General features: G+C 38.3%; 1 protein-coding gene across 1 annotated transcript in view; it reads left to right on the top strand.

Annotated features, from left to right (window-relative positions):
- The first annotated feature begins 422 nt into the window (after nucleotides 1-422).
- Nucleotides 423-14,295, top strand: part of G6PD4 (glucose-6-phosphate dehydrogenase 4) — a 36,822-nt gene continuing 22,949 nt past the window's right edge. The window contains exons 1-4 of the mRNA XM_088984185.1: nucleotides 423-1,309; nucleotides 1,779-2,046; nucleotides 2,246-2,505; nucleotides 6,845-6,939. Coding sequence (XP_088840311.1) covers nucleotides 1,190-1,309; nucleotides 1,779-2,046; nucleotides 2,246-2,505; nucleotides 6,845-6,939 — 743 coding nt within the window. The 5' untranslated portion in view covers nucleotides 423-1,189. The remainder of the gene's footprint in view (nucleotides 1,310-1,778; nucleotides 2,047-2,245; nucleotides 2,506-6,844; nucleotides 6,940-14,295) is intronic.

Raw genomic sequence — 14,295 nt, forward strand, 5'->3', positions numbered from 1 at the left:
GGCAAGGCGGGCGATGCAGCCGGAGACAACCCAAATGTGGGAGAGACTAACGGTTACGACCACTCGTGCGACGTTGTTGGCAGTCTTGGTGGAGCCAGTGTAGGAGGAGAGCGTGTGGAGACAGAGGTTTGGATAGCTGGTGTGGATGCATGATGAATGAACTAGATCCCTCAGTGTGTCAGATCTTGATGCAGCGGTAATGCATCATGCTAAGTGGGAAAGAAAAAGGCGAAGAGGGACGGAGGGAGTGCCCTTCCTAGTTGAAGCCTGAGGATTGATTGGTTGAATGCCTGAAAGAGTAGGAAGAGAAGAGGACTAGACTGAGTACAGTGAGAGAGACAGAGAGTGAGAGTCAGAGAGAGAGAGAGAGCTCAGAGAGAGAGAGAGGGAAAGAAAGGGAAAAGCCAAAAGAAAGTTCGGCTGTTTGGCTTCCAGTCTGGTAACCAGTTTGCCACTGCCATAGAGAGTCTGAACACTCTCAAACTGCCGGACTAAAAAGTCTCATTCATTGTCAGCGGCATTTATTAGATTTTCAAAAACAAAACAAAATATAATATATAATACTATATAACTATATGTTATTATATATATATTATTAGATTTTCAAAAACAAAATTATAATGTATACAATACTATATAACTATAGTATATAATTATATGTTATTATATATATATGGTCGGCGGTTCGATTAGCAGTCGGTTTTTATAAATAATTAACCAAAATGGAATCAAAATTGTCGATTTTTTGAAAACTTCGAACCAAAACCGAATCGATTCATTCAATTAATCGATTTTTCGATTTGGTTTTGATCAATTTTTTCGATCGATTCGATTTTTCGGTCTTTTTTGCTCATGTTACCGATGCACGCGCAGATGTGCATGTGGAGCGCCTCTGGGGCACAGACGTGAATTCCCCCATTGGGGTATCCGCCGGCGGCCAGGGACCTGATGCCGTTTCAGTTCGAGACGGGACAACATAGTTGGGCTCAAGTTCGGAAATTTGCGGGCCAGCCCGGTCGGGCTAGAAACAATCACACTTACCAGTTACAAATCATCCTGTCTATCGACTATTATGATTATAATAACATTTCCTGATTTCCATAATATCGAAAACTTGGAAATTCAAATATCATCTCCTATGCCTTCATGGACATTTGCAGAAGCTCAAAACCCTAGAAAAATCTAACAAATGGCACTCTGGTCCTCTTCTCTCACCATTCCCTTAAAGGAATCTTCGATACAAAGGCCCAAATCACTTTGTGCAAGTAGCCGGGGAACCTCTGCATCGGCCGCCTTTCGTAGTTTTCCGGTAAGTTTGCGGATTAAACATTCTTCTGTTTCTACTCCCCACTTGCCTCCTCAACTTAAAAATTCTTTTTTGTCATGATGATCTGATTTTTTTTCTTAATGAACAAAGTTTCATTTGTTGCTACTCTGGTAGATTTGAATTGATAGAAAGTGTGTCAATTCAATAGTTGTTTTACATCGATGGCTAGTTCGGTGGAAAATGCATGGTTCAGCAATCTCTCTCTTTTCTTTCTGTCATATTCTTGATTTCTTTTGATCTATATATTCACAAGGTAATTGCCTGTTAATGAAACTTAAATTGCCTGCTCAAAGTATATTCGTGAAAGGTACACCATTTTCTGTTTCGGGGAGCTTGATGGTGCTGGTTTCATTTGTTGCCAATGCCGCTTTATCAATTTTCTGCCTTTTGGTAAACTGTAAATATAAATTCATTCCTCTACATCTAAGTCTATATTTCATGGCTTATGTAGGTTTCAACAAATTGCTTCCCTTCAGCATCTGATTGTTCTCTTGTGCTTCATGGTGGTGCTCTCAATTTCGGCCAAAGGTTTTGTGGTTTGAAGTTGTGGATACTTGAGAAGCTCAATTTTCAAAGTCATCATAAAAAGTGTGGGTGGGCAAGTGAGTCTAATAGGCTTAAAATTCAAGGGAAAGATCAATTGCAAGGGCAATCAGAAACACTGGTTTCATGTGAAGGGAGCATTCCCGAAGAAGTATCTGCAACAAAGTTTCTTAATGGTCAGTAGTAGTTCCGCTTTCTTAATTTCTGAGTATTCTGTCAACAACAACATCAAAGCATGTTGATCAAACACAAAGAAATATTATTATGTCTTATAAGTTGTTGTTGCTTCAGAGAGAAAAGGAGTTTATTCATTATTTTCTTTTGTACATTGAGTAATATCTGTATTTATTTTTTCTTATATGATGTTTTATGCAGACTCGGTTGATGTAACAGCTACACATATTCCTCAGACTGAAGATAGTTCTTTATCTAAGAATCAAAATGATGCTCCTACTATTCCCGTTGCATCTTTAAAATCTCCATCTTTGAGAGAAACAAGTTCTAGCAATTATGATACTCAGGGTGGTAATGCGCCATCACTTAGCATTGCAGTTATAGGGGCTACTGGCGAGCTGGCTAGAAATAAGATTTTTCCAGCATTATTTGCTTTATACTACAGTGGATTTCTTCCTGAGGTATGATAATTGATATCTTTTTGTCCTTCTTGGTCAAGATTCGGAAGGCTTAATATATCCAGTTGGAAGCCTTATTTCAGTAAGAAATATGGAACTCTTGTCCCAGTTCAAATTTTCCATCTTAGCGCAGATGACCAAGTCTGTGAAGCTACTTTCTTCCTTTTTTTTTTTTGCTTTTTTAAATGGTAAAGTAGACAAAAGAGCATCAAAGGCAAAAAGGATTTCTATTCATGAACAGACTTTAAAATATAAAATTTCATTATATTTACAGATATATGGTGTCCAAAAATATTGTAGGCAGTATCATGTTCAACATCAAATTACCTCTTTTACTTAGCCCCATTTGCTCTACTTACTGATATTTAGTTTGTGACTATTTCATGCTGATTTTTCTCTTGATCCTCACTATCCTACTTAGTAAGTTTGGTATGTAAAAAGTCATTTTAATTGAACTTATCTGGTTTCCAACTACTTATATTTGTCCTTTTAGCTTAGATCATATTAGAACTTACCGTCTGACATGAGAATGTGGAAGCAGATGGATCTGGTGTCTTCATTGTTCAATTATTTTGTGAGTCCTTAGAAGTGTCTAGAGACTCTCTTATCCCTTGGAAGTGGCTGTGGAAAGCTCATGTTCCATCAAACTTATCCTTCTTCATATGGGCTGCTATATAAGATGAGATCCTCACCATTGATCATCTTATCAACAAAGACATGATGTTGGACAGTAGCTGTAGCCTGTGCAGGTGGGAGGTGGAATCTGTTAAACATGTACTGTTATATTGAAAAGTGACTGATGGAATATGTCCCACTTTCTGGAGATTATTTAGACATCGCTTCATAGCCCTGAAAGATCTTCCAAGCTTGATCTCATCTTGGCAAATAACTGGTTTTAGCCCAAGGGAAAATTTTATCAATTTGTTTCCTTTTGTTTATGCTGGCCACTATGGAAACAGAGCAATAGAAGGATTCTTGACCAGAAGAAATCTTCTGTGGGGAAGCTATTTGGGCAAATTGAGGGCCCACTTTGGTGTTGAGTTAGGATTCTTAAAGAATTTGGTTGAATCAGTCAGGAGCAATATAAAAATCGAAGACAATGAGGTTGCATTATCTTTGACTCTTCTGTTACAGTTAGGGGGCATAAATCAAATATGCTAAGACATGTTCCCCTTTTGGTTTTTCTTATGTACTTTCTAGCTTGAGGAATCTCTCCCTCTTTTTCTTATTAAATATAATATATCTCAGTTATGTTTGGATTTGGAAAGTGAGGTTTTATTGTAGCCCTGTTAGGAAAGTGGTTTTGGAGATATATCGAGGAGCCAAAGAGCCTATGGAGGAGAATGATAGAATCTAAATTTGGGGTAAGGAAGATGAAGTGGGAACTTGCAAGGTTCAAAGTATTGATACACCTGATACATGTGTATCGGGTGAGTGGAAAACTATTTTTTTAGTTTCATATTTTTACAGTGGGCTTAAATTATTAATACTTAACATTTAAAAACATCAATTAACAGAATTAGATTCTTGGTGGATAGTTGGTGTTGGAAGCAGTCTATGATGGAATCATATCCATCTTTGTTTATGGCTCTGCACAGAACAGAGAGGCACTGGTTAAGGACTGTTATCAAATTAGTTGTCACCTGGGATCCAGTTTCTCAGAAGAAAATTTGAATTATTGGGAGATGGACCACATGGTGGAGATGCTTCAAAGAATTAAGTCTTGCTGTTATCAGGTGGATCAACCTGGTTGTAGGAGGTGGAGCTGGGAGAATAGTGGTCTGTTCTCATCAAATCTTTTTACAGGAAGCTAAACCAGTATGCTTTATGTGAGTTTCCTTCTAGCAGGATTTAGCAATCTGGTGCTCCCTCAAAAACAAAGTTATTTGTCTGAACAACAGTTTTGGAGAAGTGTCTGAACTGTGATAGGCTGCAAAGCAGGGGCATGCTGTTGGACCATATGGGGTGTGTCTTTTGCTCTGTGTGGTCCCATTAACAGCATGAGTGTACATGGACAATAGTTGTATCCTCACTTTTTTATAGTACTACAAAAATACTTAACCTTTTTGATTAAAAAAAAGCAAACATGGGGTTTATTGTATTGGGAATATGGATGGTTGTATAAGTTTGTTGGGACAGGTGATGAATGTTTAAATGTTTTCTTTATCGCCGATCCTTATATTCTCTTTTTGCTTTTATATGAAATTTTCTTTTACTATCATAAAAAATCTGTTTTTTTTTTGTAGGTAATAGTGAAAATTTCTTTGCTTATGATTAAAAGAATTGTCATGTGCAAAGTGCCAAGTACCCCATAGGTATAACCATATGGCCTACTCTGAACTGATTAATCTCTTCCTTCTTTTGAGATACAAGCTGAAGTCTTACAACTGCTTCCAGAACATTTGGCTCCTGTTGAACCCTTGTTTAGCTAATGTATCAGCCAAGAAATTTGCCTAATTTTTTGACTCATCAGTAAGTGACTTTATCCTTTTCCAGCTGCCTTATTTCTCTCATAGTGTTTCTGTATTGCCATGATCACTCACTAGTATACCAAGCTATTACACTACCACTTTAGAGTCTCCTTCCATCACTACGTTCCTGAAATCAAATGATCTTCTCCATGTTAGTCTCCTTAACATTACTTGCATTTGAGTTCTACTGGAATCCCTACGTTCTATAGGGCCTGATTACACAGCTAAGATTTCTCCATGATAATTTCTAAATACTCCAAGGCATGATGCTTTTGGGCTTCCCATGCTGCATCCATCAAAATCCGGCTTAACAAGATTCTGATTAGGAGGGCTCCAATATGCCAAGGAGAGGGATCTAGCTGTGGGAGATCGAGCCATGTGCTTGCAGTTTCTTATCATCAATTGAGAATGGGGCGAAGAGCTCTAATGTCTAGATCCAATGTATGGCATTAATTGCTCTGTTTTCCATGATGATTTCCTTTGGTTGTTGTGTCTTTGAAGATTTTGGTGTTGTTTTCTTTCCAAGTTGTCCACAGCATCGTTGCCTTTGTACAGTTCCACATTTTCCTCTTTTCCTTGGCCAGGTTGAAAAAGAGGCCCTAAAGAGACTTTGAGCATTAGTTGACGGGTCACATGTTCAACCAAAGAGGGAGAAAAACATTAAACACAAGGACAGGAGATTAGCAGGTGGTAGGTAGTTTCTCTGCTTGCTTCACAGGAAGCACATGAGCAGGCAGAGACACTGAAAAGCATATGATCTTGATGTTTGGAACTTTAGTTGAGTTTTCTTACACATATATATCTGAAACTTCAATCAGATTTTTCTTGATCAGTAGCTTTAATCTGAAATATTCAGAATGCTAGGGTTGGTCGAGTAAGGGTAACTTGGTCTTTTCATTATAGTTTAAGTAGTGTAATGATGTGGCAATTCTGTTTTGTTTTTTATTGTTCTTGTCCCATACTTAAGTAGGGGTATATTTGACTTTGTACCCGTATTTTAATATAATAGAGATTATGGTCGACTAGGAGGGTTTAGTCTCTCTAGTTCGACAGCTTTCTTCCTTCTTCTTCTTCTTCTTCTTCTTTCTCTTTCTCTTTGAACTAGACTTAACTGAACCACTAAAACACAGAATATAAGGTAGTATAATTCATATACCAGCAATATAGAGGGAATCTTTCTAACTTCATCTTATTAAATTTAATATCTTGATCATCGAAAAAGTACTAGAAGTCTAGAACTTGACAGGATGTGATCTTGACATTTGGAAATTTACTTAGTTATATAGCACATATGTATGTGAAACTTAAATCAGATATTTTTTTGGTCAGTAGCTTTGATTAGAAATAATCAGAATATAGTACTATAATTCAGTACGCCAAAAACATAGAGAAATATTTGAACTCACTCACTAAGACAATGAGTATTTGTACAATACATATAATGAGCAACAACAATGCACTGGTTAATGTCCCTTCCAAATGTGAAGTTTGATGATTTTCATGTTGTGATGGTTGGATTTGACACATGAAGCCCGTAGTGTTTATTCCTTAATTCCAACTTCAACTATTATATTGACAGGGTTATTGCCAAGTGTGCATTCAAGCAACTGAACTTCTCTGCTCACCTGTCAAAATAGATAAATCTTAAGCACTAAGTTATGAATGAAGAAAGAAATGATAAGGGGAACAAACAAAGATCTTAAACTATACTTCTCATCCATTCAAACATGCTCCAGGGATTAAAGGAGTTTTTTATAATATTAAAGGCTTCTATTGATTTGAGTATTGGATGGATATCTTCACTTATTTTATTCTAAGATTGTATAGTTGAATTTTATTATTTGAACATTCTTGTTTTCCCATGGTTGCAGAATGTTGGCATCTTTGGGTATTCCAGAAAGAACTTGAAAGATGAAGATCTTAGATCCATGATTGCTTCTACTTTGACCTGCCGTGTTGATCATCAGTATGATGCATTGCTTAACTTCTTAAGTAGTTCTTTTTAAGTCTTTATTCCTTCACCAATAAATCATCTATTACTATATAAAGTCAATACCCCACTTACGGGAGAGTTGCACACAGAATCTAAATAAGGCAGACCTATTATCTTTTCCATCTACTATTTGATATCACATGCCATGCACAAATCCTTCATTTTGTGATTCATAACATTCTTAAATTTTGGAATATTCTTTTGAATTGTATATACTCTACTAGTTGGGAGCATGGACTTTGTTAAGTGAAATAGAAGCCAAAGGAGCCTATGAAAGCATAGATGAACATGGGTCAAGTTGACCCTGAGCCACTCATCATGGGTGGCTTAATTGGTACGGCCACAAGCTGTTTTAGCAGATTTGGAATTGAATTAGGGATGGTAATTTTCCCCATCCCCAGTGGGTACCTGACCTCCCTGACTTGATGGGGTTGGGGGTGGGGATTGTTTTGGCAGGGGCAGGGATGGGCCATGGGGATGGGGATTAATAGGGACCCCCGACCGGGGTTAGGGTCGGGGATGGGGAATGAAGTCCTCGCTCCACCCCGACCCTGATTATATGTATATATTAAATATTATTCATATTATATATTATTCTAAATATAGATGATATTATTTATATTATATAAAATATTAGTTATATTTTAAAATTTACCTTTATTTTGGGGATTTGGGTCCCTACGGGGAACACATCTCCATCGGGGATTGGGGATGGAGAACAACTTTTATTCTTGGTGGGGGTCGGGGTCAGGGATGGGGATTTATTTCAAAATCGGGGTTGGGGACGGGGAATATGATCCTTGCCTCGAACCTGCCTTGTTGTCGTTCCTATATTGAATTAGACTACCATTAAGGGTTTTGGGGTTATGGGTATGGGGGATAGACTATCCCCCGTTGTGTAGCACAATGAACCAAAAAAAATAGAAGATATTGGGCCAGATTTTAATAGTGTAATAGCTGTTTTTAAGGCTGTTTGTGCCCATTCTTGGCCAACACCTCTAGTCTAATAATAGTTGTCTGGGCTTGGGACAAGCTTGCCCATGTTAATTATAAAACTATGGTTTTTTACAAATTCAAAATTTTATTTAATTTTAGTTAATTTTAGAAAAATATAGAGGTTTATTATTTATATACTAACATATTATTACCATATATCTATATAAAATTTGTTTTCTATTATATAATAATATTTACCATATATGTATATAATGAGCTTAGGGGTTGCTTAGGTTAGGCCAAGAGTGGTGTTCGGGCTAGAAGCCTAGCCTAGAAGAAAGTAGTTGCTTGAGCTTGGAATTTTGCATGTTTAGTTGGGCTTTGCTAGTTAATAGATAATCATCCCCAAGTAAAAGGAGCTTTAAGACACTTCGAATTGAGTCATTATTATTTTTATTATTTTAATTAATTATTATTATTTTTATATGGAACACAAATGGTTTTTTTACCTTTATTGTTAGTTTTAACTTTTCTATTAATATAAGTTATTTTTAAAGGGAATTCAAATTTATTTTAATTTTTAATATATGAACTAATTTTTAACAATTGCTAGATAAAAACCAACTAAAGTTTAATATTTTTATTAACTTTAGTTAATTTTTTAATTTTAGTTATTAGATTTCAAATTGTAATTTTCTAACATTTAACCAATTAAATAGAATTTGAATATGAAACAAATAGGCAATGTTTTAAAAACTGACCCGGAGACCAAATCGTTTTTACCTCCAGGTCGTGGGTCACCGGTTTGATTGGCCTGGTCGAACAGTTCAGACCGTGCCGTGTCACCATATATATGTACTAAGTATATATATTTATATACATATCTATATATGTGTATATGTGTATATGTATAAATATATATTTTAGGGTAAATTTCTTAAACTACCCTTATGGTTTAGTTAATTGACTAAGTATATCCTTACTGTTTGAAAATTGATCGCCATACCCTTACTATTTCTAACAATTGTCTAGCTTTACCCTTACCGTTAGCATCCGCTAATATTTCGTCAAAGCCCGTACACATGTGACACCACGTGATGTTTAAAATTTTTTAAAACCCAATGTTACCCTCATCCCTTCCTCTCAACCCGACACCCCCATCCTCTTTCGACCTCTCTCTCTCTTCCCTCTATCTTCTTCCAACTGTCTCTGTTGAGCTCCCGAGCTAACAAAGAGAGATTCCTCTCCGTCAACACCAGATCGGTTCCAAATCAACATTCTTATCAAGATCAACCCTCTATTTGAGCTGTTGAGCTAACAAAGACGATGAATAGTTAAACTGTCGCCACTCTGTTGAGATCCTGAGCTAACAAAGATGACAACCCACTAGAATCCTCTGCTCTCGTCACTCTGTTCTTTGTCGAAGACAATGAATAGTTAAACTCTCGTGAAGTCCTCGCCTTTACTGCCTTTTGTCTCTTATTCGTTGAAGTATACAAAGACCAACAAGGAAGGAAATGGTTAAACTCGGCCTCAAAGGCTCTTAGAGCTTTGCAAATCGTTAAAGGCAGATGAACCCATCTCTGTTTCCTGTGTTGTAGGCAATCCTGATGTGGTTGCAGATGAATCCCGTCCTGGGTTGGGTCTATTCTTCTGAAACTCTTGTTCTGGCATTGTTCTCATCTTCTTCCCCTATTTCTTCGTCTTGACACGAACTTGGCCAATGCATGTAATTTTTGGGGACGAGGGATTGGGAGTGTCGAATGTAGAACCTCAGACCGTGCTTAAGATGAGATTTAGTTCTCATCTTCTTCCCTCAAGAATGGAATGACTCAGTCTCCGGCTGAGTCCTTGCCGTTGCACATCAGTTGATGTTGGTCGTCAGTGGTCTCGTATTGGCTAGGGTTCACATGAGAGAAGGTTGGAGAGGAGTTTGAATGAGAGGGAAAAGTCCAACCCGGGTGGGAGCAGCTGGGCGTTTAAAGGATTGGGTGAAGAGTATCAGCAACAGAGGAGAAGGGTTCCTTGCAGATCGAAGTGGTGAGAAATTAACACCCACCTATCGAAAGAAATCATCATCGACGGTGAGTACCTACATTGAAGCGGCAAACGATGGGCCAGATCTCAAATTTGGGTTCCTTGCAGATTTGAGATCTCCAACCTTTCTCACTGTCACACCTTCATTCAGAAATTGCAGCGACAAGCGTTGCGGGCGAAGGCGATTGTGCTCCTCTCTATTCTTGGGCGCTTTATTGATCTTTGTCTCAAGCAAAAGGCTTTCACAACAATCTAAGGTTAACCCAGTAGAGACTGACGGCAACTGATGTTGTAGTGTTTCCTTCGAACAGAGATCGGTGGCAGCTGCAACGAGCAAAGATCGGTGGCCATCGGCGGCCACTCATCCAAGTGAACCCGCACGTATAGGTTAAAATGGGGGATAAAAAAGTAATTTTGCTGATCAGTCGAATGTTTGAGTTAAAGGGTAAAATGAACATTTTAAACTTTTTGTCCATGTTTAACAATATTTATAAGACTTAGACAATTGTCAGAAATAGTAGGGGTAGTGTCAGTCAATTTTCAAACAGTAAGGGTACATTTAGTTAATTAGCTAAATGATAAGGGTAGTTTAAGAAATTTACCCTATATTTTATCAATAAATGATGTATAAATATGTTTTGGATACGTTATATGTATTTTTATATTTAATTTGTATTTTTTAACTTAGTTTTTGATTTGTTATTTATAAAAAATATTAAAAATTGCAATTTGAGGCCAAAAAATGGGTTTGTTTTAGCGAAAATAGTGGGCAAGGCTCTTACGACTCCTTGGGACGCATAGATCTTGAAAAGTTACCCAAAATAAAAAAAATCACCCTAATCGAACATCGGAGTGCAAAGTTTGAAAGAATGGTAGGATCCATCTAATGGACGCCGTGAAGGGTGCGGAATGGGTGGGCGAATTTCAAAATTTTCCTAATTTCTCCCAACTGGGAATCATATTCCCTGAATTTAGAATACAATATTCAAGGATTCTACTTGAGCCATAATCGAACCAGATTTGAACCAAAAGAAATAGGGAGGATTGTACCTGATCCGGAGAAACAGTATCTCCCAAAGTTGGTGTTCACGCCCAAAGAAGACACCAAGATCCGCTTTTGCTGAAGATGACATAGTTGTGGATGGAACGGAACCAACAGGGTGCGTCCTACACACTGGATCCTTCGCAAGAACCCACTGGAAACTCTGAACACCGAATCCTTTTCAGTCTTTTCTGCAAGACTGATGTCAAGAACTGATTTCTTGACTTCTTTCTTCTACAAAGATTGAATCTTGCAAGAGGGGATGGCGGCGGCTGGAGGAGAACTCCTAGGACAAAGATGGCTGAACAACTTTTCTTCTCTCTGGAGTTTTGTGAGATCTAATCTCTGTACGCAGAAAGCTTTCTTCCTTACTGTAAAACCCTTGGTTCGAAATTTGATATTTTCAAATTTGTTTTCTCCTCCTTTCTTCTTGATTAAGAAAACCTCCTAATTAGGAGTTATTCCAATCCAAATCAATATTTGGATAGGGGATTATCTTAATCCTATCTGCAGATTAAGTTAGTTTACTCCTGATCTTATCAGGAGGTTACCAGATTCAAATATGATTTGAATTTGGTCTCCCAGAGTGGATAAGGTCAAAAGCCCAATCATTTATTAACATTAATCTCATATTCGCCCCATAGATGGGTGATCATATCAACCCAGCTCGTAATGGGCTTTTGGCCCATTAAGTGTTCAGTGTTTAACTAGTTTCCAATCTGCTGCCCAGTTAGGCTTCTTTGTATGGCGTGGGACCCAAGCATTGATCTATACACTAGCCACATGGGTTCGGCCCAGCCTTTATTAAAAGGACTAGCCGAATTCACTGAAAAGCTCAGTGACCCCTTCAGCCCATCACATGGACCCTATGGGCCCAACACTTACATTAAGTGGTCCCTAGGCCAAGCCATCTTATAAAAACCCAGGGACTGTGGGCAGGTGCAAGATTAGCCCATCAGGTATTATCCTAAATGGTCTTACACTTAACCTCTCAGCCCTTAATGATCAAGCACTGCCCGACAAGAGAGGACCTCTCCCTCGGTTGTAAGGAACAGTGCTGCACTCTCTACTCACATGGATCCCGGGAATTAAAACCATTTGCAAACCTTTTGAAACCGTACATATACATTTATATATATTAATTTTGCAAAACAAAATTCCAACGATTGAACTCAACTGCTGGCAGTTTGGTTTCCATCAGAGGGAGTGCATTCCTGATCGTTACCATTGTCCGACAAAGGGGCTGATCCTGTCACTATGATCACTCACTCAGGTGAATTCTCAGACTGCCCCAACATGCCTAGGTTTTGACCCCCGCTAAGGATCTCACTGATTGACATATCAAAGACAGCCCGATCCGACACCTAGTGAAGTGTCATAATCGAGTCTAGGGGTCAGGTGTAACTTTCCAGTTTTGCCCATCTATCTCCAAGGTCCAGGGCAATACTGGAAATCTGGTCCGGTTCAAGGATTCAAGTAATCCCATACTGCATGTGCCTTGGGTCTTACCTTGGTGGCCGAGACAAGCCATCCCAACACTTGGTGGCACACCAGTATCAGCCTTGACAGGATAAATCTCCCCAGACTTATCCAATGGCTGTGAACATTTAAAACTAACACGAGTCTCTATAAGTGTCCAGTTTTAGGGTCTTATACAGAAATATACCAAACAACATGAATCAAACATGCACTTTATTTATTTATACTAAATGTCAAAAGTACATCAAATTGGGTTGAAGCTAAGGGCATACAAAACTGTCTAACAAAGTTATGGCCTCCGAAGGTTTGCATACATTGAATGTGCAACCCACGACCCGGTGACCGGGTCAAACGGTTCAATAGTTGAACCGATCAGGTCGAATAGTTCTTGACCAAGTCAATGGTTTTTGACCGTCTGACGGGTCTTGACTGAATTGGACCTAGAATCTTGGCCTGGTGACGGTTCGAACGGTTTGACCAGCTGTGTCAACGACGGGTTGAAAACACTGCAAATAAGCGGAATTTGAATGAGAGTAAATTTCTCTCTTTCTCTCTCTCTCTCCCCTAACAAACTTCTAAGAGGATGGTGGCTCTTGGCATTCAAACTGTTGGAGTGCAAACAATCGGTGGGGCTTACTCATGATTGGTTGTTTCTATAATATGACGAGGAACAAAATTAGAAAATTCAAAAAAGGAGAAAAAAGCACTACCCTTTTACGCCCCCACACACTAAAAGAGCCCTCTGTATCCAACCCAAACATTTTTTTTGGGTAGCTATTTATGATATTTTTATTAACTATTAAACTTTTATTTATTTGCGGGCTAGGCTAGGCCCATGTTGGACTTGATGTATTAGGACCAGGCTTGGCCCTGATATTTGTGGGCTTGATGTGGACCTAGGCCCGAGCCAAGCTGAAATAATTGTCCCTAAGTGAAGTGCATTTGGTTTATTATTCATTTTTTAAAGTACGTTGAGGTTTTAGACAAATCGTGTAGTTTATAGTCGCAGTTTTTGATTATTTATTGCTTAGATAGGAAGTGGGGACCACAGTACTCTTGTTGGGTCCTTTTTGAGCAGTTATTTTTATTGTTTTATGCTGTTTTATGTGTTAGCCGCCCTATAAGGGCATATTTGTCTTTGTTCTCTTTATTATTTCAGACTATAAATAATAGTGAAGAGGGCGGCCAACATTATTGCTCTCTTTTCTCTCTCAAATCTCTTCTCTTCTTTTTCTCCTTTCTTCTCTTCTTCTTTAAGAAATATTCTTTTTTTTTACAGATTTTTATTTCAGCACCTTTCTATTTGGTATCAAAGCAATGTTAGGGTTTCTTGAATTTTTTTCATGCAGTCCTAGATCGGCCGATTGCATGAGGAGATAAAGGGCTGATCGATCTACTTCAAATTGTCCAGTTCTTGGTTTTTTTGGTGTGATCTAGTCATTAGGAGGGTGATCTATGTTTTGGCATCAAAATCAGGAAGAACTGAAGTGTGGGAAAGAGTCTTAGTCAAGTTGGACTCTTTAATTTTGATTTGATCTTGGGCGCTCAGGTATTGTTGGACTTCTCTAGGTATTCTATAAGGGGTGGTTAGGCTTCTGGAATTTTCCGGGCCTTTTGGAGTGACTGATTTACTTTTCTCTCCGGTGGGAGATAGTGGGAGGAGAGAGATTTCTCTTCTTTTCTCCTTTCGGAAAGGTCTGTTACTTTTGTGTGTGAGGTCGGTGGTTGCAAAAGGGTATACACAAACCTATGGTATTGATTACCTGGAGACTTTTGCACCAGTTGCTAAGATGAGCTAAGTTTGGATTCTCTTGTCCTTAGCAGCTACTTATTCA

The sequence above is a fragment of the Nelumbo lutea genome, chromosome 4 (genome assembly GCF_056320005.1).
Source record: "Nelumbo lutea isolate HS-2025 chromosome 4, American lotus-T2T, whole genome shotgun sequence".
Lineage (NCBI taxonomy): Eukaryota > Viridiplantae > Streptophyta > Magnoliopsida > Proteales > Nelumbonaceae > Nelumbo > Nelumbo lutea.